Here is a 24208-nt window from a genome sequence, read left to right as displayed (position 1 = left end):
GTCCAGGAAAGCTTATGCTCTAATAAATTTGTTAGTCTCTAAGGTGCCACAAGTACTCCTGTTCTTTTTGCGGATACAGACTAACATGGCTGCTACTCTGAAACCTACCTTCAAATAGTTTCTCAACAGAAATGAAGGAAGAGTCCAATATGTGATATCTTTTTGAATCAGGACCTTTACAAATTAACTTCTTATTTCTGAGCACAGATCTAAGAACAAAAAAATGGACATACTGAGTCAGACCAGCGGTGTGTCTAGCCCACTACCTTGACTTCTGATAGTGGCCAGTGCCAGATGCTTCAGAAGAAATGAACAGAACAGGGCAATTATCAAGTGATCCATCCTCTGTTGTCCACTATCAGCTTCTGGCAGTCAGAGGTTTAGGGACACCAAGACCATGGAGTTGCATCCCTGACTATCTTGGCTATGAGCCATTGATGGACCTGTCCTACATGAATCTATCTAATTCTTTTCTGAATCCAGTTATACTTTTGGCCTTCACAACATCCCCTGCCAATTAGTTCCACAGGTTGACTGTGTGTTCTGTGAAGAAGTGCTTCCTTATGTATGTTTTCAACCTGCTGCTTATTAATTTCATTGAGTGAATCCTGATTCTTTTGTTATGTGAAGGGGTAAATAATACTTCCTTATTCACTTTTTCTACAACATTCAGGATTTTATAGACCTCTGTTGTAACCCCCCCTCAATCATTTGTCCTAGTCTTTTTGATCTCTCCTCATATGGAAGCTGTTCCATAGCCCTAATCAGTTTTATTGTCCTTCTCTGTACTTTTTCCAATTCTAATACATCTGCATGCAATATTCAAGGTATGAGCATACCATGGATTTATATAGAGGCAATGTGATATTTTCCATCTTATTACCTATCCCTTTCCTAATGATTCCCAATATTCTGTTAGCTTTTTTGACTGCCACTGCACATTGATTAGATGTTTCCAAAGAACTATCCACAATGACTCCAAGATCTCTTTCTTGGGTGGCAGCAGCTAATTTAGACCCTATCATTTTGTATGTGTAGTTGGGATTATATTTCCCAGCGTGCATTATTTTGCACTTATCAGCATTTCATCTGCCATTTCATCACCCAGTCACCCAGTTTAGTGAGATCCCTTTGTAACACTTTGCAATCTGCTTTGGACTTAACTATCTTGAGTAATTTTGTATCATTTGCAAATTTTGCCACCTCACTGTTTACCCCCTTTTCCAGATCAGTTATGAATATATCAAACAGCACAAAGTCCCAATACAGAACCTGAGTGCCACTATGTGTGACAGCAAAGGGCCTGCACTGGTCAGAATTTAGTTCAGTGGCAATTTAGCCTAGTACTGGATGAGTAAAAATGAAGGGCCAGATTCTGATACCCTTTCTCACATTGAACAGTGAAGTAAATTCATTCCATAAGAAGAAAATTCATTGTTTCAAATGGGACTTCTAGAAGAGTAAGATCCCACACAACATGAGGAAAGGCATCAGAATCTGGTCGTAAGTAAGAATTTCAGGATTTAGCTCAATGTGCTGTATGAATTCCCTCAGAGCCATAAGACCATGTGACCAGCCATTTATATATTTTTAAATATAAAAAATTATTGCTACAGTATACCTTAGCTGGAGAATTAAGATACACTGAACCAAAATCCATTGGCCCAGCTTTGGTACATACATGCATACAATCTAGCCCCATGTACTAACAGACCTTGTAAAATAAAATATTTATAACATATTTAATGAGAAGTAGTGACTCTTCTGCATTTTGAACTGAAGGGGCATCTTTTCTAATGGAAAAGAAGGTAATTTAAAAAAATTGACTAGTTGGATACAAAAATTTCATTTAAACTGTTGGCTGATATTGAGTTATATCAGCAGAGATTATAATGCTGAAAACTACAAAACGTTTGTTTTTAATTTGCACTCATACGACTTACAGGCTACCTAACAAAATAAAATTGTGGAAACACTGCCCCAAGGCATAGACTTTCATTGCTAAGTTTCAGACTGTAGCAAGATTTTACAATGAGTTATATACCCCCTGGAAAAGAAGTGTTGATAACGCTAACAAATTCATAATTATAGCAGTGGTTCTTAGTATAATAATAATAATTACTGATAATTTGTTTTGTGGTAGCACCCAAAGGCTCCAGGCAATGATTATAGCCACATTGCGCTAGCCACTTGGCGTGCACACAGACACAGACACACACACACATACACACACACACACACACACAAAGACAGTCCCTGGCTCACAATAATAATCAAATAAACCTCATCAGCTTTTGCCATTCCCTGCAGCATTTCCTTTAGCATCAGGATAAAACCTCCATGGAAACTTGATTAACCAAATTGATAGGACATGAAGAGTCACCACCTTGGTGCTATATTATAACAACATTTTCATGTTAGCTAGGCCGAAATGGCTTCTTTGGGATTTGATCTGGTATTGTTGCTGATTGATATTTCCCTTTTTCATTTTTCTATACCTCTAGCAGTTGTAGTATTAAATCAAAGAGGGATATTTTTATGATTATATTTTAAATTGTTAGGCAACCACATTAAAACCCTCAGTGGTGGGGGAATTATGGAGATATTGATTGTTAAAGCTCATGTTGCTGTCTGTTCGGAGACTGGTCAGTGTGCGGGTTTTAAACAACTTTCATTATTATTGATTATTTACAATGAGGATTTTTTTAAATAAACAAATGCATAGGGACAACAAAAGAAATCTCAGGCTTTAGATTTAGTGAGAATGAACATAAGATCATAAGCTGGAAAACATAAGGAGGAGAAGGTGGATGGAGGAGACGGTAGATGCTAGCATGGCCCTATTGCTGTAAAAGAGACCTGCACAGATGGCTAAGCAGCCCACATGGTGTCCTACTGGTTTATGAGACTGTGCCTGGCCATACATGTCTGCCCATGGGATCCATCTGCAGGATTATAGCCTCTGTAAGCATCAGGATCAGGATTGGGAGGAAAGGGGCAGGGGCTGAAAATGACCACTTCAGTGTTATAGGAACCACATCAATTAGTACCAGTACAGAATCAGAATCATAAACTGATCTGAGAGAATGCATATCTCAATGCCAAAATTGAAAAATTAGAAAAGTATCATAAATATTCTAAACTTTAAATGTTTATGTTTCTTATTAATTGCATCTGATGGAGATAAAAAGCCAGTGCTGGATTTATTTAAATGATATTTGAATGATTTTCTAGACCGTGACAAAGATTCTCCTCCTCATGTCATTCAGACTTTTTGCAGTCCTCCCAGGAAAATTAGTTTGGCTCCTCAGCCTGCTCCGGTATCTCCTTTAGAGACTGTTGGTACCTTAGCCTCTGACTCTGTAAACTGATGCACTCTGGTGCACCTCTGTGCTTGCACTGAGCCCATTGACTCTGATATACATATTTTCTGCTCTATTTGTGAAATTGCTCCTTCCAAGACTGCGAGTTTTGAGCAGGTGCAAGAGTCTGGAGATGGGTTTGGAGAGCAGAATTTGGCCTTGGGAAGCTGCTTAAAAACCAACTCCCATTCCTGATCTCCTCTGACTGTATGCTCCCACTCACATGCATAACCCTAAAATTGTTTGTCTTGTTTCTATCCAAATGGAATGTAAGCACCTTGGAGGCAGAGAACTTTTCTATTTCTGTTTCCATAAAGCCCTGTAAGTCATCTATAATAATCTATGATTGAGACATAAAAATATCAATAATTTATATTTACCAAACTATTTAGTTCATGTGTTCACTGCCGGGACAATATTATTTAACAGCTATCTCTTATAAATAGTGGCTACTTTCAGTTTGATCTACTGTACAAAAAAGTATACTTGTATCAAAATATTTTTTCCTGTTTTCAGGTCAGATTTCAAGAGGAAAGACAGACCTTCAGCTGATACATACTGATATGCCAGGAGAAAAGCTTCCCATAACAAGGTTGCATTCTTTAGTTAATGGTGAGTTTGGTCAATAACCTCATGATTTTCACAGAAATAGTCTTTGAAATTTCATCCAGGAGACACCATGCAGTGTGGCCCAATGGATGGTGCCCTGGAATGCTATCAGGAGACCTGAGCTTTATTTCTGGTTCTGGCACTGGCATGCTGTGTATCCTTGGTTAAGCCACTACACTTTTCTATGCCTCAGTTTGCCCCTCTATAAAACAGACCTCAGGGCTTGTCTTCACTACTGGGGAGATCAACGCTGCTGCAATTGATCCAGCAGGTGTAGATTTAGAGGGTTTAGTGAAGACCCGTTAAATTGATGGCAAGTGCTCTCCAGTCGACTCCAGTACTCCAGCTCCCCAAGAAGAGTAAGGTAAGTCGACCGGAGAGCACAGTGAAGACACTGGGGTAAGTTGACCTAAGCTACGTTGACGCCGGCTACGTTATTCACATAGCTGAAGTAGCATAACTTAGGTCAACTTACCCCAACAGTGAAGAGAAGCCCTAATACTCAGCTACTTTGTTAAGTCTTTAAAGATTCATGGATGAAAAGAATTCTATAATAACTAGGTATTGTTGTTGTTGTCATGGGTTCCAGGAGATGAGATAGGCATAAATTAAAGGTTGTATTTTTTTAAAAAATAGCTCATAGGGTGGAATAGGTAGCCAAGTTACAGTGGACATTCTTGCAAGTTCTTTTGGCCAGGGATCTGGTCCTATTTCGACATCTGGAAAGCACCATGCACACCTTTGATTCTGTCAGAGATATTAATCAAACATCATGGATATGTTTGTATTTATTTTTATGTAGACTAGTGGTAATGACAAATGACTGTCTAAATGTGAGTTCAAAACAACTATGTGGACTGATTACAATGAAGTATGGGTCACGAATCCATGTCTGGTAGAGATTAGACACAATTGCTATATAAATCACATCTTTGGAGCAGAGACAAGAACCCTGCTCCTTCTGCTGATAAAAATGGACACAGACCTTTACCACTTGATCTGCAAGAAATCTGCCCTAGCAGGTGTGAGCTGTTCCCTTCTCCTTTCTGTGGTACAGCAACGAGAGAAGGCAATCAGTAACCAACCAAAGGCCTGATCAAAAGCTGACTGAAGTCAATGGAAGTCTTGCAAACTTCAAGGGGCTCTGTATGATACCTTGAATAGTAACACTTAGCTCATTCATCTCTGTTTCACTACAAACTGTAAAATGGAAAGGTGATTCAGTCTAGAGAGAGGGAATCAGTGAATGTTTTCCCTATGAAGTAAGAGATGGACTTTAAAATCACAGGGTGTCTTTTAAAACTTTTGTTATTAAAATACTTCCCTATCACCAGGATTTATCCTGTTTAATTCAAGGAACACTTTTCTTTTAACCTAATCCCCATAAGTAAGTGAGAAATTAAGTGAGAACGTACCTCAGCTGCTTCCCAATAACATATCTAGTCAATAAATCTGGTGGCAATCAGATAAACAGCTTTGTTACAGGACTTTATAAATAAGGCTGGGACCACTTCTGCCCATAGAATCCCACAGTTTGGCAGCTTTTGCTTTTCCCCATCCATCCATTGGGATGACTGGAACTCCTGCAGACTGCTTGACACTGCTTCAGTTTTCACCCTCCAGCGATGATGTTGGTTCTAATGCTAACTGAGCAGCAAATACCCTATGCACGTAAAATATGAGAGGGAGATCAGGGAAGGACCCAGGAAGAGGAAGAATCTCATCTGAGGCCGTCTACCCTGCACTTTCGTTGGTAAAACCCTCGTTGGGCGTGGTTTTATTTTGTCGGAGGGAGAGCTCTCTCCCGCCAACAAAGAGCAGCTACGCTGCTTAACTTATGGCACAGCTGTGCCGCTGTAAGGTGCGCAGTGTAGACACAGCCTGAGTTAGGTTAAATAAATTTGAAAGCTACTCTTGGACTGTCTGGGCACAATTGCCAATGGTTCTGGTTATGTTGGGACTGCCCTAGCATCTACAGTCCCAATTGACTGCACTTTAAAATTAATATATTCTGGCTTCCTTCGAGCCAGAATAGAAAAGAGTTGGGTGGCCTGAGTTGTTCTCCCCTGCCACAGCAACTCTGCTGAGATCTCTGAAAACTGAGTGAGAATAATGGAAGATGCAGTGGGAGTGGCTGGGCAGGCAATACTCAAGTGCCGAAACCCTTATTGTTGACCAAAGGTACATCTATACGGGGGAAAAAAATCCAAAAAACAACCATGGCAGTGAGTCTCAGGATATGGCTACACTGCAGCAGAAGTCAGGTCAATTGACTTGGGCTCACAGGGCTGAGGCTGCGGGGCTAAAAATTGCAGTGTAGATGCTCAAGCTTGGACTGGAGCCTGGGCTCTGAGACCCAGCCCCTTGCTAGATTCTAGAGCCCTGGCTTCAGCCTGAGCCTGAATGTCTATGTAACCCACACACCTCCTGGGTGTGGTGCTCTGTCCCATCAAGTGGCACGGAGACCACTTAGAGAGAGAGATTAATGAGTCTGCTCTATGGCCTTAGCTAACAGCCATATGGATTTTAGCTCATGCAGTGGAGGCTCATGCACTAAATTCCAAAAGTCCCAGGTTCAATTCCGCCCGCCGACGACCAGGGTCTGTCAGCATTACATATACACTACAACTTTTAGTCCCGCAGCCTGAGCCCTGTGAGCCTGAATCAGCTGACCCAGACCAGGTGAGGCCATGTCACGGGTCTTTTATTGCAGTGTAGCGGTACCCTCAGACCCTGGGTCAACTGTCTCGAGCTCACGCTGACAGGATAAAAATAAGTGCGTAGGTGGTTGGGCTCAGCCTGGAGCCTGGGCTCTGAGACCCTCCCCTCTTGCTGGGTTTCAGAGCCCGGACTCTATCCTAGCCAGGCACAACTACGCTGCTATTTCTAGCCCTGCAGTGCAAGCCCAAGTAAATCGAGCCAGACTGTATGGCAGGGATTGGCAACCTTTGGCCCACGGCCTACCAGGGTAAGCACCCTGGAGGGCCGGGTCAGTTTGTTTACCTGCCGCGTCCACAGGTTTGGTCGATTGCGGCTCCCACTGGCGCGGTTCGCCGCTCCAGGCCAATGGGGGCTGCGGGAAGCAGCGCAGGCTGAGGGATGTGCTGGCCACCACTTCCCGCAGCCCCCATTGGTCTGGAGCAACAAATCTTTCCATTTATAACCACAGGAAATTTAGGTGTGAAACAGAACATAATCCAATTAAATAACTCCCTGGGTCCATATTAGAAGTGGTGCTCATCAGCCACCACACAATACTTATCACCAGCATGGACAGTTTTTAATTTACCAGCATTTCAACCATACTGTGCAATTTGGAGACTGTTTCCCTACAGTGACTCCACAAGTGGGCAACTATGTTTGAGACGTTACACCTGCACACATAAGTGTCCCCTCAGGTGCAAACAGCAGTACAAGTCTGGGGCTTTCCAGACCCTGCATTGTCTAGCAACAGTATTTAAGGATGGTAAAGAAAATTCTTTCACGCCATATGAGTTGCAGTAATTTCACATTTAACTTCATGGTACTGGAACCTTGTTAATTTTCTTACCTGTCTTGTACTGAATTTTTAACTTTTCTGTGGTGATAAAAGAGGGCAAGTTTTCTTGCTCCATATATACTACGCATGTTATTATTAAAACATATTGACTTAATCCCATACTTCCTTAAAAGCAATTACAACATTATGTATATTATATACAGTTAACAAAACTTCAAAATGAGTCTCTACCCCATTATCATGGTACATACTGGGTGAAATCATTGCCCCACTGAAGTCAATGGGAGTTTTTCTATTGATCTCAATGGAGCCAGGAATTCACCCATTGTATCTGAATTTAAAACATTCCCCCAAAAAAACAATTTATGAAAGGTTGTTACTGTCACCAGCAGACACACTTTGTTGAAATACAGTTCACTGGCATGGCTGATACATTAACCTATGCAAATTGTCCTCCACAGTTTTGTAGATCCAGATCATTTAAGAGATTAGCGATTACTGTTTAATCTGAAAAAATATTCATGTGTGAAGATAAAATTTTACTTTGCTCGATCCAGAGCTTTGGGTGCAAAGGATATTTTGTAAAGAGGGGAAGTTAAGAATGCAGAAATTTGATCTATCTGGGAAACAATAAAAACGGTGCTTGGCAAATTAATATTATTTTGCTATTAGTATACAGAGATATCAGTTGTTTCCTAATATGTAGCTCTGCAGTAGTGAGTGTCCAGATAAACAAGCAATTGACATGGTTTATAAGTAGAATAGATGTTGTGGGAACTGAGATTAGTTCAGCTTCACTGACTTTAATTTGTAAATTATAAAACTGTAAACTTCATTCTTTATAAATGGGGGGAGGGCGACCCTGAGACAACTTGTTGTGAGGAACCCTCAGAAACACTAATTTGTCCAATGAATAGTCAAGATCATCCTCTCATGTACACAAATATAAGCAGCTTTACACACACTAATAATACCATTGAGGATTGGTTCCATGCACTAGAAAAACTCATTTCCTCTTTCTGCAGTCAGATGTCTTCTTACATCTATACAACTAACTCCTCCTATACAGTCTACATACTGCCACTATTCTCTCCCACACTACAAACAGGAAGTGTGCAAGGGGATGGCTAGTGAAGGTATGTAGCCCATGCCTAGGGTGACCAGACAGCAAATGTGAAAAATCAGGATGGGGGTGGGGGGTAATAGGAGCCTATATAAGAAGAAGACCCCAAAATCAGGACTGTCCCTATAAAATCAGGACATCTGGTCACCCTACTCATGCTGGAAGTGCCCTGAGAATTACCACACAACCACAGTAAGGGAGCTACAGACCAGATTCTCTGCCACTTCACCAGCCTATTGTGGTTAGAGATACCAACATTTCACAGGGCAGCAGACACATGTCATTCACAACCCTGCCTCCTGTAATGACTCAGGAAACGGTCAATCTATGTAAAGCGGTGCAAATAATGTATTTTTTTGGTTTGCTGGCTGTGCTGAAAAGTCTAAAAAGAATCATATGAGGTCAAACAAAACTGTTTTGACTCAGAAAATCGCAGTGTTTCCTTTCAAAAATGTTGAAATGAAACAGTCAGATTTTTCAGAATCTCTTTCAGCTGAAACAATTCAGCAAATTTGACATGAATTCTGCATTTTTTGGCCAAAAAGAGTCACTCAGCACTAGGTCTATGTAGGTACTTACATTACTCCAAACACTGTAATAGCTGAGATCAGAACAGCTGACGTTTTACCCTCCCCTATCCACCATTCAACTATGAACGAGTAAATGCAATCTATTCCATTCACTTTCCACATACAGAATAGAAATCCCTGTACTTACTTCACTCATCCTCCTAGTATGGCTGGCAACACCAACCTACAGACACAAACCAGATTTACAACTTTATCCCAGCTATACTACACATACAAGGTTGAAGATACCAGTGTATAATATAATATATGGAGATATACCTATTTAATAGAACTGGAAGGGATCCTGAAAAGTCATTGAGTCCAGCCCCCTGCCTTCACTAGCAGGACCAAGTACTGATTTTGCCCCAGATCCCTAAGTGGCCCCCTCAAGGATTGAACTCACAATACTGAGTTTAGCAGGCCAATGCTCAAACCACTGAGCTATCCCTCCCCCCAATATTTATTGAAACGGAGACTATTATTTCTTCATGGAGTAGGGGCTGGAACCAGCACGTTTGCATAATCTATGACATTTTCATTTGCTGTTCATGATGTGAAAAGTTCCATAACTTGTTTTAATTCCAATGATATACCTGTATGCCCATTAGTAGACAGTGAGTGGGGACATTGCATGAGAGCTCTGTGTGGAAACTTAACCACATATTTCTTTAATCTCAATTTGTTTCCCCTCTTATTGTGCTTTTTTGTTTGTTAATTGCACATATATTTCGAATCTGACTTCTCTGTAAAGTATATTTATGGGGGGAGGGTAACTGTGTATATATAATAGATATATTCTTTCAAAAGAATGTCTATCGCAGGCTCTGGGCACCCTTGACGACTTTTTTTAAAAGCCGCAATTAACCCAGTATAACACCCAAGCCACAGCAAACATATAGAACCAAGTTTAAGCTCTTAAACCACCCCTCTGCCCCACTGAAGAGTACCCTGCCACTACCCAGACTCCCAAATCCCCCATTTCTTGGAAACCCAGGAGAACAGCTAGGCCTTGCAGTATGACCCCAAGGTTAACAACTATGCCGTTTTGCCAGTAGAGCTAACTGAACATTTTTAACCAAATCTTTTTGTCCACATTTTTTGTACCAGAATTGAACTATTCCATGAAAACGGTTCAGTTATGACTAATTTTTGGATTTCTTTGACAAAAAAAGTGCATTTTTTTTTAATTTTTTCATTCAAAAAATCAAAATTGGCTATGAAAGCAGAAAGCAAATAAGAAAAACGCAAAATGGATTATTTTCTTAAATCTCATTATTTTTGAGCAATCTTATGATTTGGGAGGTGGTCTGATGTGTTCTCTTTGAATGCTTGGGTTTAGCAATATTGAACATAGGCTTTTACAGACCCAGACCCTGATCCAAGCAAATCTCTTATGCACATATTTAATTTTCAGCACATAAGGAGTCACATTAAATACATGCTTATGGGATTTGTTGGATAGATGCTCATGGGAAGGAGAGAATGCCAAAGGCACGGGGCCTGAATAGAGAATACCCTGCCAGCCGCCCATGAATTCTTTATACCAATGAGGCTCCTGCTCTGGTGCCCCTGCAACTGTGGTAATATGCCATGGTGAGTTGGGGGGTGTCTATTAGATAGGTAGGTCCCAGGCCATTTGTGGTTTTTAGGTTAAAACCAACATCTTAACAACAACCTGGAATCAAACAGATAGCCAAGTGTAATGTGCTCATGGAAAAACACCACTTACCTAGCAGGATGTCAAATGCTGCACCACCATAAACTTCCACGTGGGTTAGAGTGTAGCCCTATATATATGAAATTCTCTTGGAGTGGATATTTGCCAACTGACTGCAGGGTGGATGTGAAAGCTTTTGCAACAGCAGGAGAGGGAAGAATCCTTACTACTAAAACAATACAGTTCTTGTGTAATTTTCTATTTTTTTATTCGCAGGTGAAACAATCTATATTATTGCGTATACCTCTTGCGTAGTACTCATCTTGGGAATAGTCCTGGTGGCTCTTCTAAAGACCAGGTAATTTGACAAAGTTACAAATCTTTGGTATTAGGAAATTGGAGTTCATGAGAGTTATTTTCCTCACATTTTGACTCTACCTTTGTAGTTGTGTTTAAAATGCAGTACAGTGTATCCCAGTGATAGAATGAATTAGTCCTTCTGGTACCCACCTGGTCCACCCTGTCAGAGGTAGGAGACTCAGCATGGAAAGCTGTTTTATGCACATCAATAATGCACTGTGCTTAGCAAAAGGGACTCCATTTTCCAGCTTCCCTTTCCATCTCACATGAGGGTGAAACCTGTGTGCAAAATGTTGGGGGAGAGCAGGAATATTTCCCTACTCTTCTGGCAAACAGGGGATGAACAGGTTGAATACTCACCTTGGGATAAGTTCACAAACCCATGAGTGGAGTTTTTTATCAATGCAGGTCCCATTATTGTTAATGGGGGTTCTGAGGCAAATTGTCAGAGTGAAGGATGTACCACATTGTATCTTACAACGTGGCAACAAACCAAAAAATATACATTAACTTTGTCAAGTGCACAAACGTTTGTTGATTAAATACACAAGTTATATATGATGCATTTTATTGGGCCACATTAAATGGCCAGATTTCAAGACACACAATGTCAAAGGATGGGGAACAGAATTAAGGTGGCAAGAGATATAGTGGTAGAGTTTGCATGAAATTTCATTATTAAATTCTGAGACAGAGATCAAAGAGGAATTTTGTAGAAAGCTGCAAAAGACAAGTTAAGGATATGTGGAATACAGTTTATTTATTTTCATATCTCTGGTTTGCAGTGACTGGAGACTGTCAATGAGAGTATAAATAAAATGGGATTAAACACGGGTACAAACAATATAAAATAAAGTACATTAATTACTGTGAAGGGAATGATTTTATTCCACAATGCTCATTGCAAATACAAGTGTTGAAATCCTGGTTCCATTGAACTCGAGTGGGAGTTTTGTGAATGACTTCAAAGGAACCAAGATTCCACCCAAAAGCCGTATAACTGCACTATTAAATAAACGTACACTCTCTGTTTTCAGAGCCTGCAGAGCAACGTATCCATCAAGAAATCCCTCACCAGTTCATTCATCTGAGATTCTTATGGTCCATTAACAGTCATAGATAATCAACATTGTGGCAAACTCTCTTTAAGGCTATTCTTGGTAGTCAGACTGTTGTGGATATGTCATAATAAAATGTATGTTATAAAGTCTAGTTTGTGATGAGATTTTTGTGGTTGAGAGTATGAGTTTTATATTTACTTACATGTACAAAATCTTTCCCAAATGGAAAAATTTTAAAACTGCACTCACGCAATCCCCTGTGCATGCTCATTGATTTATACGGTCTATGTCTATTTGTCATAGTTCTGGACAGTCAGTATATGATTGTAAAATATTCTTCTTCTTCGTATGGCTGGTGGAAAGGTAGAACAGCAATTATAATTTTAGATTCAGATGGTTAATCCAGATAAGTGCGTCTAGAGTAGCAGAGTGTATAGCTGTTTGTATTTGTGACTGAGGCATTGAGTTATTATATGTTACATGGTCTGTTGTGGGTGACCACAGTTGCACACTGGAGAATCTTTAATGTTTAATTTTCCATTTGAGCATCTACCATGGTTTGTGGTAAAAATATTATATCAGCATGAATCTGGGCTAGCTACATAGCTGAGAGTGGCAAAAAGAAGGTTAAGGGGTTACTTGATTGCAGTCTAAAAGTACCTAAATGTTGAACAAATATTTACCAATGAGCTATTCAATCTAGTACAGAAACATGTAACATGACCCAATGGTTGGGCATTGAAGTGAGGCAAATTCACACTAGAAATAAGATGTACATTTTTAACAGTGATAATAATTAACCATTAGAACAATTTACCAAGGATGGGTTCTCCAACACTGACCATTTTAAATCAAGATTGGATTTTTTACTAAAAGATCTGCTCCAGGAATTATGTAGGAGATGTTCTTATGGTCTGTGTTATACAGGACATTGGACTAGATGATCACAATGGTACCTTCTGACCTTGGAATCTATGAATGTTACTGGTACTATTTTTTGTATCCCCACACCCAGACAACCTTAGCACTATGAGTGCAAATGTCCAGCCCTTGAGAAAGAAATTAATCACAAATACACATTAGAAATGTCTAAACTTTTTAAATTAGTTATTCTGTACATAATAATATCAAGATTGTAAGGTCTACTCCACTCATAGGAGTAGAACCTGGAAATCTTTGTTATCAGGTACTCCTGTTTCTGGCACACCTGGGAAACAAGCTATCACACCTTAAACCGCTCACTGACTGCAAACTGAATAATGGCATAGGCCTCGGGCCAAGATAATTTGTTTAATAATTGGTGGTAATTTTATTTTTAAATGGCAGTTCCTTGACATTGCTAACGTAAATTTAACTAGTTTTTGCAAAGATGGATTAGTAAGCAGAGTGTAGATAAGGTGTTCAAAGTTGCATGATAAATACAGTTTATCACATCTCTCTACAATTTATCACATAGATAAATAGAGCTGAACAGTAATTTTACATTGAAATGTTTTTTTTTTAATGTGGTTTCCACAAAATCAAATTTTTCTGGAGTTCCTGTGTTTCTATGACACTGCCACCACATATGTAGTCTATGTGGCCATGATATACATGTGGTAAATTAAGTGTATTTATCATGCATTTTGACTTTCTCTGCTTCCCACTACAACAATATACAGTGACAAGTTTAACATCTGGATTGAAATACTGGCCCCATTGAATTCAATGCAAGTGTTGCCATTAACTACACTGGAGCCAGGATTTTATGCCCAATATCTTGCAACCCATCAGGGCTAGGAATGAGAGCTTTCTACCATTATTAGAAAGCCAGGAATCCTTCCTTTCAAACACACTTTTGTTTCTGGCTTTAGTGGATTGTGAAATGACTGGCCAGAAGACTGCAAAATTATTATGTATGCAAAACCTATGTTAGGTAACTGTAGAAGTTTCACTAATTATTAGCCATCCTTTTTTTCTCTCTTTGAGGCCTGTATAGTTAGAGTAATTTCCTTCCTATTTTATTAGTTTGAATTAAATACAATCATATTATTAAATCAACACTAGTACAGATACACAAACAGAAAAACCAATTGATAGGAAAGGTAGTTAATTTGCTAATTAAAAGACAGTTCTAGATCAATCCATCAATTACCAGCATTTACGAAGTGGGCATTACATATTAGAATATCACTGTTGCCTTAAAATTATAGTGTAAAAAGACCAAGCTCAGAACTATGCTACCACTAGTATTAGCATATTTAATATTTCCATACTTTAGAAAAGAAATGATGCATTAATGGAGTCACATATGGAAAGACACATATCTCAGTTTTGTTTCCAATCTGACTGTCTGCCTCCCATCCACTAGTTATACAGGACATTGGACTTCAGGACATGTTTAAGAGCATGTATGCAAAAACTTGCAGGGCTACATTTAAATTCAGATTGTAAAAATCTCTTTTTATTCAGACAAAAGAACCATGTAAATATTTCTGCTAAGCTTTAGGTTTGTAATTTTTTTAAAATTTAAAACCACCTAATTTTAGGGCCTTAAGCAACCTGAATATGTTCCTTTATCTGCCTTCCCTCCCCCCCCCCCCAGTTTATTTAGAATGGATACCAAAAGTTTAGTGGATATTGTGTTACTTTGATAACTTGATTGGCTATGTTAACTAGTGTTGTCACAAATGCTTAATAGTAGACTACAGTATCTTCATGAGATGCGTATGAAATTTCTGTATCATGCTTCTTTTGGCTTTGTAATTTAGCCTGATGCTTTGTTAGGGTAATTGTACCTTTTCTGGTTGTAAACTTCTGAAGAGTAGGATAAATTATTAAATAAACAAATGTCTGCTGTATACACAGGTATTCCAGTAGCTTAATCATCATTTCAATCCATTCTCTAGCGCATAATAGTCCTTTAGGGTCAGCTTGTGATTGCTGTTTGATTGTGAGTAGGGGATAGGCTGGTCATGATTACAGTGAATGCAATGCTCCAAGGGCATGGTAACAATAATCAGATCCTTTTTATCATGTGTCCCCTACTTTGGTCATCAGATCCCTGATATTCAGCACTTAAAGCATGAGCCTATAAAAACTGAGTGAAAGTTGTAACTTCATTAGTAGACTTTTATCCTGGCATGTAGACCATTGCAGGTGCAGCTGTAGAGTAGCTTAAATCTGAAAACTGTCACTGGGCAGTTTAAACTCAGAATCAAGTTTTCCTAAAGTGAAAATGTGGTTGCAGAGCCACACCAAGCAAATACTACTTTCAGGGACTGATAGATTTTTACTTCATAATTCTGATAGATGTTCAGACAGCACAATGGTGAGCTTGGTATAAAACCTAGGCAGCCATAGCCTGCAAATATCTCGGTTAGATCCCTTTAAACATTCCTGCTTTTCAGGCATTGCATGTTTTCCATATTGGACGCATTTGTTGCTTTTCTCCAGGCCTTTTTAAAATTTGCATTTCAGATACAATTTCTGTTCCTTCTGGGTTGTACATTTTTACCAGTTCTACAAGTACTTATATGGATAGAAAACATCCCTCAGCCAAGAAAGTTTTTCAAATGAATAGAAGCATTTTAAGTTTGACTTCCAGACACAATACTCTAAGTATGGGTATATGGTTGTTTGCAATCTTATTACAATAGTCTTTGTATTGCTTTGGATCCTTTTTTCGAATATTACCAGGCATTGGATGGTTTTTTAACTTGTCCCACAATGACTCAAATATTTTCCCTGAAAATTCAAGTCTATTAAGGCAATTCAAATATCACAGTGATGGTTGACCTTATAAAACCCTAGATCAGTGATACTCAGACTGTAGCTCTCAAGCCATAAGTGGCTTTTTAATGTCTCTTTGCAGCACATGATATTAAAATACAGTGATTTAATTATTAACCAATCTAAGTTTATATATATATATAAACTAAATATTTTCCCTGTCATTCACACTACTGTGGCTCTTTTGGGTAATGTTGATCGCTACTTTGACTCCTGAACTGCTGGGGTCTGAGTATCACTGCCCTAGATAGATTAATAAATATATTAAGTTGATCATTGCCCACTATTAATTTCTCTCCACTGTGAGGACTAGCCATTCACTATGACTTTTTATTTTCTATTATGTAGCATGTTTTTACTCAATAAGACTTTTTTCCTTTTATCTGTCATAGTCCCTCTTTAAAGAATATTATCAAAAGTGTTTTGAAAATTAGCATTACATTATGTCTATTGGGTCACCTATGTTAAAATTTTATTTTAGTAACACTTTCAAAGAACAGGTGAGAGAAGCATGATTTTCCATTAGAGAAGTGAAGGGAGATCGTCGTTGTAAGCTGTCACAGCTTTGTTGAATTAAATGGAATGATGACCATTTACACCAACTGGGGATCCAGGCCACCATATTTGTTTGGCCATGGCAGAGCTTATTTATATAAGTAGTCTACTATTCTCTCCTTAATTAGATGCTCATTAGTTTCCAGGACTCCAGGGCCTCCTCTGTCTTTCACTGAAGTCAGTGGAAACCTTCCTGTTGAATGCAAAGGTGGCAAGATACAGTCTGTTTTTACAGTCCTGTGATCTCTTTTAGTTGCCTTCTAAAGATATATTTCTATCCTTGTAACAAACCCCGATGCCAACTCTGTCCACATATCTATTCAAGTGACATCATCATAGGACCTAATCACATCAGCCATACCATCAGGGGCTCGTTCACCTGCACATCTACCAATGTGATATATGCCATCATGTGCCAGCAATGCCCCTCTGCCATGTACATTGGCCAAACCGGACAGTCTCTATGCAAAAGAATTAATGGACACAAATCTGACATCAGGAATCAAAATACTCAAAAACCGGTGGGAAAAGACTTTAACCTGTCTGGTCATTCAGTGACAGACCTGCGGGTGGCTATATTACAACAGAAAAACTTCAAAAACAGACTCCAACGAGAGACTGCTGAGCTAGAATTGATATGCAAACTAGACACAATCAACTCCGGTTTGAATAAGGACTGGGAATGGCTGAGCCATTACAAACATTGAATCTATCTCCCCTTGTAAGTATTCTCACACTTCTTATCAAACTGTCTGTACTGGGCTAGCTTGATTATCACTTCAGAAGTTTTTTTTCTCTTAATTAATTGGCCTCTCAGAGTTGGTAAGACAACTCCCACCTGTTTATGCTCTCTGTATGTGTGTATATATATCTCCTCAATATAAGGTCGATTCTATATGCATCCGAAGAAGTGGGCTGTAGTCCACGAAAGCTTATGCTCTAATAAATTTGTTAGTCTCTAAGGTGCCACAAGTACTCCTGTTCTTCTTTTTTCTAAAGATATAGACCATTTTAGAGATTTTCCAGTCTTCAAGGCTGGGGGCCCTACATACCACTTAGGCCCATCTGATATGAAAAATTTATCCTTTCCATCATGGGTTTTACATGTTCTACAGGGCCCTGTTCAAGCCCTATGGACTGAGGTGCATTTCACTACATTGTATAATTCTTGTCCTTTGTTTTCTTTAGAATTATTTCCTGTGCTTTTCATATATTATTTTCCTAAGAACCCCTTAGGTGAAAACCATCTGGCCCTGATGATTTCCTGAAAATGGGTTCCTTGCTAACTTGCTTCTTGGAGATTTTAATGATTCCTATGACAAGTGCCATTAAAATGTGCACTTTTCTATTGTCTTCTACAATAAAGACATATGCAAAACATAAATAATTATTCATTTTATTGGGAATTATGAATGCATCAACAGGAGAATACACTGATTAGGCATTTACCATGCTACTGATTCCTAATGCCACTTCTTCTAGTTTAAATATATTAAATATCTATTATATTAAATACATTAGTATTAGATAATCAACTGAGAATCCCAGCCAGCAGCAATTTCAGTTTCAAAGGTATTAAAGTCCCTTAGACACCTGAAGTACCTTTGCAATTTATTATGTACTGGTACATTTTTATTTTCTGTACTATAGCGTACTATAAAATGTGGTAGGTGTTTTACAGTCATACAGGAAACCACACTCCCTGCCCCAATGAGCTTACAGTGTGAAAAACAGATGAAGAGTGAGGGACAGGGATGTAACACATGAGCACAGCGGTCAGAGTGACGGCTAATAAACATATTGTTAGATTTGGTTTTGTACATAGTTGTACATATTTTAAAATGTTATAATATGTGGTATATGTAATCTGTCACCAACTGCTCTTTTATCTAATGATAATTAGCTGGCTACTGTCTTTTAGACACTACAGCAAAAGTGGGTCTCCAGGAAGGATTTGAAAGAGAAGTTGATAGTGACTTTTGCAGATCGGCTCAGGAAAGGCATTCTATGTGTATGGGGCATGGAGTGTCTGCACCTTACTATCCTTATGTGCAGCTGTTCATCGTGCAGTTTTTGGAGCGTGCAATTTTGGAGTAATTGCAAAAAATACAGTAAGAAGGTCACACGTGTGATCCAGAACATATTTTCCACCTCAGTGTATAGTATAAAGTATTAGGATGTGTTCAGACACCCACTGCAATGTACAATTGTTTTACCATTGATGACACTGGGTACAGGCTCCGATGGTAATTTGGGTGATTTTAGCTTATATAAAAACAGGAATGAAAATGTTTGCTCTGCATTTGTGATATAGAGAGAAGCTCAAAAATAAAAATTGAAAAGAAAATTTAAATGATCTGAGAGTGGTACTCTGAATCAACTTTGATTACCAGAACTTGAATATTTCTTTACAGAGGAATATTCTGAGTTATCAAAGATCTCATAGTTAATGCTTAGTTAATGGAGGGAAGAAATATGTTTCTATGGTAACGTAGAAGAGATTCATCAGTTACGTATCATTTTCCATTAAAGCAGATTGGAACAACTGATAATAAAGGTAATCACAAGCAAATGCACTCAGAATGGATTACACCTTACCGGCATAAACATTAGAGTATGTGATGGAGTGACAGCTGATATTTACTAACGCCTTATGTGTGACTTAGTTAACTGGAGTTGCTGAATCTAGCATGTCGTAATACATCAGGATATCTGTTTCAACAAACATTTAGATATGTTTTATTTCACCTTTAAGATTAATGCCATGCACTGCAAAATAATAGGTGCATTTAACCAGTACAACCATGCTGGTGACAGTTCTTCAGCAAATATACCGTGTCTCTGGAGGATGACCCAAAGGGCTACATTAACATTAGTTTTAATCATGCCCTCCTGCTAGAACATTAGGATCATGATGGCAGATGTTAACTGAAACAGGAAATGGGAGATTTGAAGAAAAAATGTTTCCATTTAGTAAATATAGTATAAATAAATGCGTAAATAAAAATAATTAACAAGCCAAGCATGGGAAATGTTGCTGGGACAGTTCTCAGATTGGATACTTTTTTTAATTCTGAGCTCTGAACATTCCAACTGGCTTTACAAATATTAATTAATGAAAACCGCACAGCACTAGGTGAGCAACCTGATAAGTCACACAGTGAGCCAGTGAGCCAGCTGGGAACAGAATCCTAGCTCCCAGACCACGGATCTGATCACTAGGCCACACTCCCTCCCCTTAAAATAACCCTCTGAGAAAATAGTCGAATCTTACATAAACTATCCCTTTGCCGTAGAAGTGGTTCATTTCTATAGCATGGAGCAAAATAGTAGTAAGTCTACCTCAGTGATTCTCAAGCTGCATTCCATGATCCCATATTACAATGGTGAGCAAATGTTATCAACCTCTCCCATCTAGCAATAAAGTAAGGAAAGATGATCACAACCACCCCCAGCCCTGTTCATGAGCCCATGTGTTGGGGGTGGGGTGGGGGGTTGTTGTTGGTTTTGCAACCCTTGGTTTGAGCACTCATATTACAGCTCCTTCCTGAATCTTATTTTCAATGATGTCTGGTTAGATTTTAAACTAACACATAAATGTGCCAACTCAAGGCCAATTTCCAGCCACCTGTAAAGACTGAACTGTATCTGATGCCAAAGCAGGGTAGCCCTGAAAAATATTAAAGCCACAGTCTGTGAAATGGATCCAGGAGACTCCAGGCTGGTAAAAGATAGTGAAGAAGAACTATGTGAACTACTAATGGAAATAATCTATGCCTGCTTCAGAGAAGCACAGCTACCAAACTCCTGGAAAAAAGTAATAGTTCACCCAGTCCTCAGGAAGCCAACACTTACCAGAAAGACCTCTCCAAAGAAGACCTCTCCAATGACTATCCTGTCTCCAACCCCAATCCAAAATAATTTGGAGAGTAGTAGCCACCAAACTCCAACCATATGTGACATCAGCCGACAACCTGGATGTCTCATAATCAAGTTGGTTCGGACCATGGCACAACCCCAGCACATGCGATAATGGCACAAGTAAGGGTGCTGTAGTCTGACAGAGTTGGGCTGCACACAACTGTGAGCCTACCTTCTTCTTTCTTTTCGTGTAAATCTTTCACTTTTTTAAAATCTCATCCTTCTCCAAATTTTCATGTTTCTGAGAAGAGCTAAGTATATATCAATGGGGAAAAAATCATAGCCCAGGTTTTTGGGTTTTGTGTTAAGAGCTTGCTTTCTAACAAAATTCAGATCAAGAGCAGATACATAATGAAGATACAGAAGAAGGCTGTGTAGACAGACACAGTAAAAGAACTGATGTTTCAGGCAAGAAGATTACAGTAGTTTCATGGATGATTTGAACAGGTTACAGAAACAATGAGGCAGTTATTTTAAATTGTCCGTTGCTGATTTACTGATGATGGTGCAGTTTACTGGCATTTTGTTTCACTCAGACATTTACAGGTACAGTACCAAATTCACAAAAGCTTACAGGGAGGCTGTGGATGGCTCACTCTGTGTAAACTAGTCAGTCATAGGTGTCAACATCCCCAGAAAGACAGGTTCTGTGATAATGAGTGAGAATGATAATCTGGGGATCATAAAATAAAATGTCAACTGGTGCATGAGGCTTTTGCACAAAAATCTAATTACCCCCAGTGTGCTACACTAAAGAGTATATCCTGTCTTCTTTTCATTGTTTGATATAATTAATCAGCTTTTTAAAACAGCTGATGAAAAAGGCAACTACAGTGAATTTAATGTATGTAACAAATAAGAGAGGTTGCACTAGATTTGCAGGATATGGCAGGCTGCTATTCATCACAAACTCTTGGAACAAGATAAAATCATTCATATATTTAACAGATGTTAACCGTTGTAAAAATACAAAAGTGCTATTGCTAGAAAGTACTTACAGTAAATTTAGATTGGGCTCCACGTTCATAACATAATTGACTTGGCAAATGAAAAGTGGAGATTCAGAGAAATAAAACACATAATAGCCAGGCCACAAACAATGTGGGATCTCATAAACTACTTCAAATATTTGTACTGTCCTAAAAGTCAGCTTGATTAAGAATTACCAATGTATTCACTTTTTGTGGAACTCTGTAATGAATTTTTTCTAAAGCAAGCTAAAAGGCCATTTAAATAGACAGTAAGTTGCTGATTTGCTTACTTTTAAAAGTATCGAGGACATGAATTTGTATTGATAGACATTATATTTATTATTTGCAATGCTGTATTATTTCCCCATAATAACATTTGGCAAGATGTAGTATTCTAACACACAGTTACTCTTTCCATAAAGAACAGCTATAGCATGCTTTCTTTTTTTCTTGACTGAAAAGGTTTTGCACTTGATTTTCTTTATGTAAATGCTCTTTGACAATGTGTATTGCAGAAAGAACATTTTAATATACAGTTCAAACATTGAAGGAAGCTTGTGCAACTTTAGAATTTGTTTTCTTGTTCAAAGCCGTGCAGATGAAGTTACCAGCTTCCATCACCTTGTAAAGATTCACTCCCTAAAACATGGGGGGAGAAAAGAAGTTAATTTAATTTATAGTATTAAAATATGTATATTGATAATGCTTATGTCACTGGTGAACTGCTCTCCAGGGCTGTAATTTCTAGAAGAAACCCACTTCGTTCTTCATTGCAATCCATTCTTTTATTTTGAAGAAAAAAGGTTAGATCTTTAGTTGGAGTAAACTGAGGTCAGTAGAGCTATGCCAACTTACACTAGGTGACGCTCTGCCTCATAATGCTTACTACAATAGTCACACAAATTATTTTTCCCATTTTAAAAGATTCTCCTTTGCAAAAAATTCCCCATACTAAAGAAAATGGGGATTAGCGAAGGATGCTAGTAATACATCTCAAAATGAAATTGCTGAATAATTCATATAAACATGTCTTTGTTTACCTCTCATAGTACTCTTTGAAGGATCAAATTTGTAAGAAAAGTATCCCACTGACAGATTTGGAAAATGGCATGGAGTTACAGAAAGTGGGATTCCATAACATAACATATACATTCCAATACATATATAATAACTGTCAGCTCTTCCCTGGAGATTCTCTCTTCTATAGAAAATTACCATTTATATTACTATTACAATTGTATGGAGAATCACAACTGACTAATCTCTCCTTGCTAAGACACATTCTTTCTTGTATAAGCAACTCATTTTACATAGGCTAAAAAAAAAAATCCCAACAAACAAACAAAAATACCCCAAACCAAACAAAAAGAAAGAGCCCATAAAACATTGGTGATTTTGGTTACTATTCAGTTAGGGTAGAATAAAATCACTGACCTAGAAGTAAAATGTTTCCTGCCTCATTACCAGTCCCTTAAACCATGCACATCCCGTTTTAGCCTATTTACTTGCATGCTTTGCATTAACCTTTGCCTTAAATAGTCAATTCGATGAGTGAAAATTTTCAACAAAAATGGAAATTTTCTCATAGAAATTTCCATTTAATCAAAAAGCCATTTTTTAACTGGAATAAAGTTTCAATCAGCCTTGCACCATCTGTCTTTGTTATATGTGATAGAAATAAGAAACATGTCATCATAGATAGACTTGGTAGGCAGGTTTCTGTGGAGACCAACAACATACCAAATTCACAACATTGTAATGAATATTTAATAGTACAGTAGGTGTTGACAAGAAACACATGCTTAGATGTGTTAAATAAAACAACATGCACATTTTGCATGGGGTGTCTAGGCTAGTGCCTGTGCTGTTCAAATGGTCTCTTTTCTGTTTTACATTTATATTGTAAGACATTCATGAACAATAATACTTCATAAGAGATGGTTTACACACAGAGGGCAAAACTCTGACCTTACTCTCATGAGTCACATAAAGGAGTGTGAGTGTGTGAGGGTCAGAGGGGAGAGAAAGGGCAGGGATAGATGCATGTCAGATCTCTGAGCTAGGACAATATAGCTCAGGGCAGATACAGAAGAATTCATATATGTATGCTTGCTGACCATGCCATGTGTGCAGGAGGATTGTGGGACCGGCCATATGCCTAAACTAGATGACTGTATACCTTGAGAGGGCTGAAGTACCAGCCAGTCTGCTGCTTTTCCATGATCTTTCGGTGTGACTTTGGGCAGTGACATAGAGCCTGATCCTTCAAGAAGCGAAACATCTCTGCCCAGATGCCAAACTCCTACAACTCCCATTGACTCCAGTAAATCAGTTCTTATTCAGCACTTGTTAGGACCAGGACTATAATCTCTCTGAGTTTCAGCTTTATCACCTATAAAATGGCAATAATGGTACTTATCTCTTCTCAGAAGTTTTTTAAGGCTTACTGGTTGTTAAGCATGGGGAAGGCATCATAAGAGCAGGTACTATTATTATAATTATATCTGAACCATATAAAAACTGTTTCTTTGCATAAGGTGTGTGTCTCGCTGGAAACCTTTGTGACCATTAATCACGTGTGACATTGAACTGCCCATTTATCATTGTACTACCAAGCAACGTGTTTGCGGACAAACTCTTACAGATTCACTTCATATTATCATGTTGTTTAATCGTTCTGGAGAACACTATAAAACGAGCATTAATTATTATTCTGATGCACATGGCCAATGAGAGAGCACTAATGAAGC

At 38.6% G+C, this 24208-nt stretch overlaps 1 protein-coding gene and 1 long non-coding RNA gene across 6 annotated transcripts in view; one reads left to right on the top strand and one right to left on the bottom strand.

Annotated features, from left to right (window-relative positions):
* The first annotated feature begins 3866 nt into the window (after positions 1 to 3866).
* LOC117875220 lies at positions 3867 to 12360 on the top strand. Its single transcript, XR_004645226.1, has 3 exons — positions 3867 to 3974; positions 11096 to 11177; positions 12217 to 12360. It is a non-coding gene; the product is annotated as an uncharacterized LOC117875220 (long non-coding RNA).
* Positions 12361 to 17946: 5586 nt separating this feature from the next.
* The window catches only part of HMGCLL1 (3-hydroxymethyl-3-methylglutaryl-CoA lyase like 1), a 99725-nt gene continuing 93463 nt past the window's right edge, over positions 17947 to 24208 (bottom strand). For all 5 annotated transcript variants that reach the window (XR_004645224.1, XR_004645225.1, XM_034766303.1 and 2 more), the window contains one exon: positions 17947 to 22097. Coding sequence is in view for 3 of the 5 variants with exons in the window: in XM_034766303.1 (XP_034622194.1) it covers positions 21996 to 22097 (102 nt within the window). In the remaining 2 variants the exon portion in view is untranslated. The remainder of the gene's footprint in view (positions 22098 to 24208) is intronic.

The sequence above is a fragment of the Trachemys scripta genome, chromosome 3, assembly GCF_013100865.1.
Source record: "Trachemys scripta elegans isolate TJP31775 chromosome 3, CAS_Tse_1.0, whole genome shotgun sequence".
In the NCBI taxonomy this organism is placed as follows: Eukaryota; Metazoa; Chordata; order Testudines; family Emydidae; genus Trachemys; species Trachemys scripta.
The sequence above is the reverse complement of the archived record's forward strand: the minus strand, read 5'-3'. Positions and strand labels throughout refer to the sequence as shown.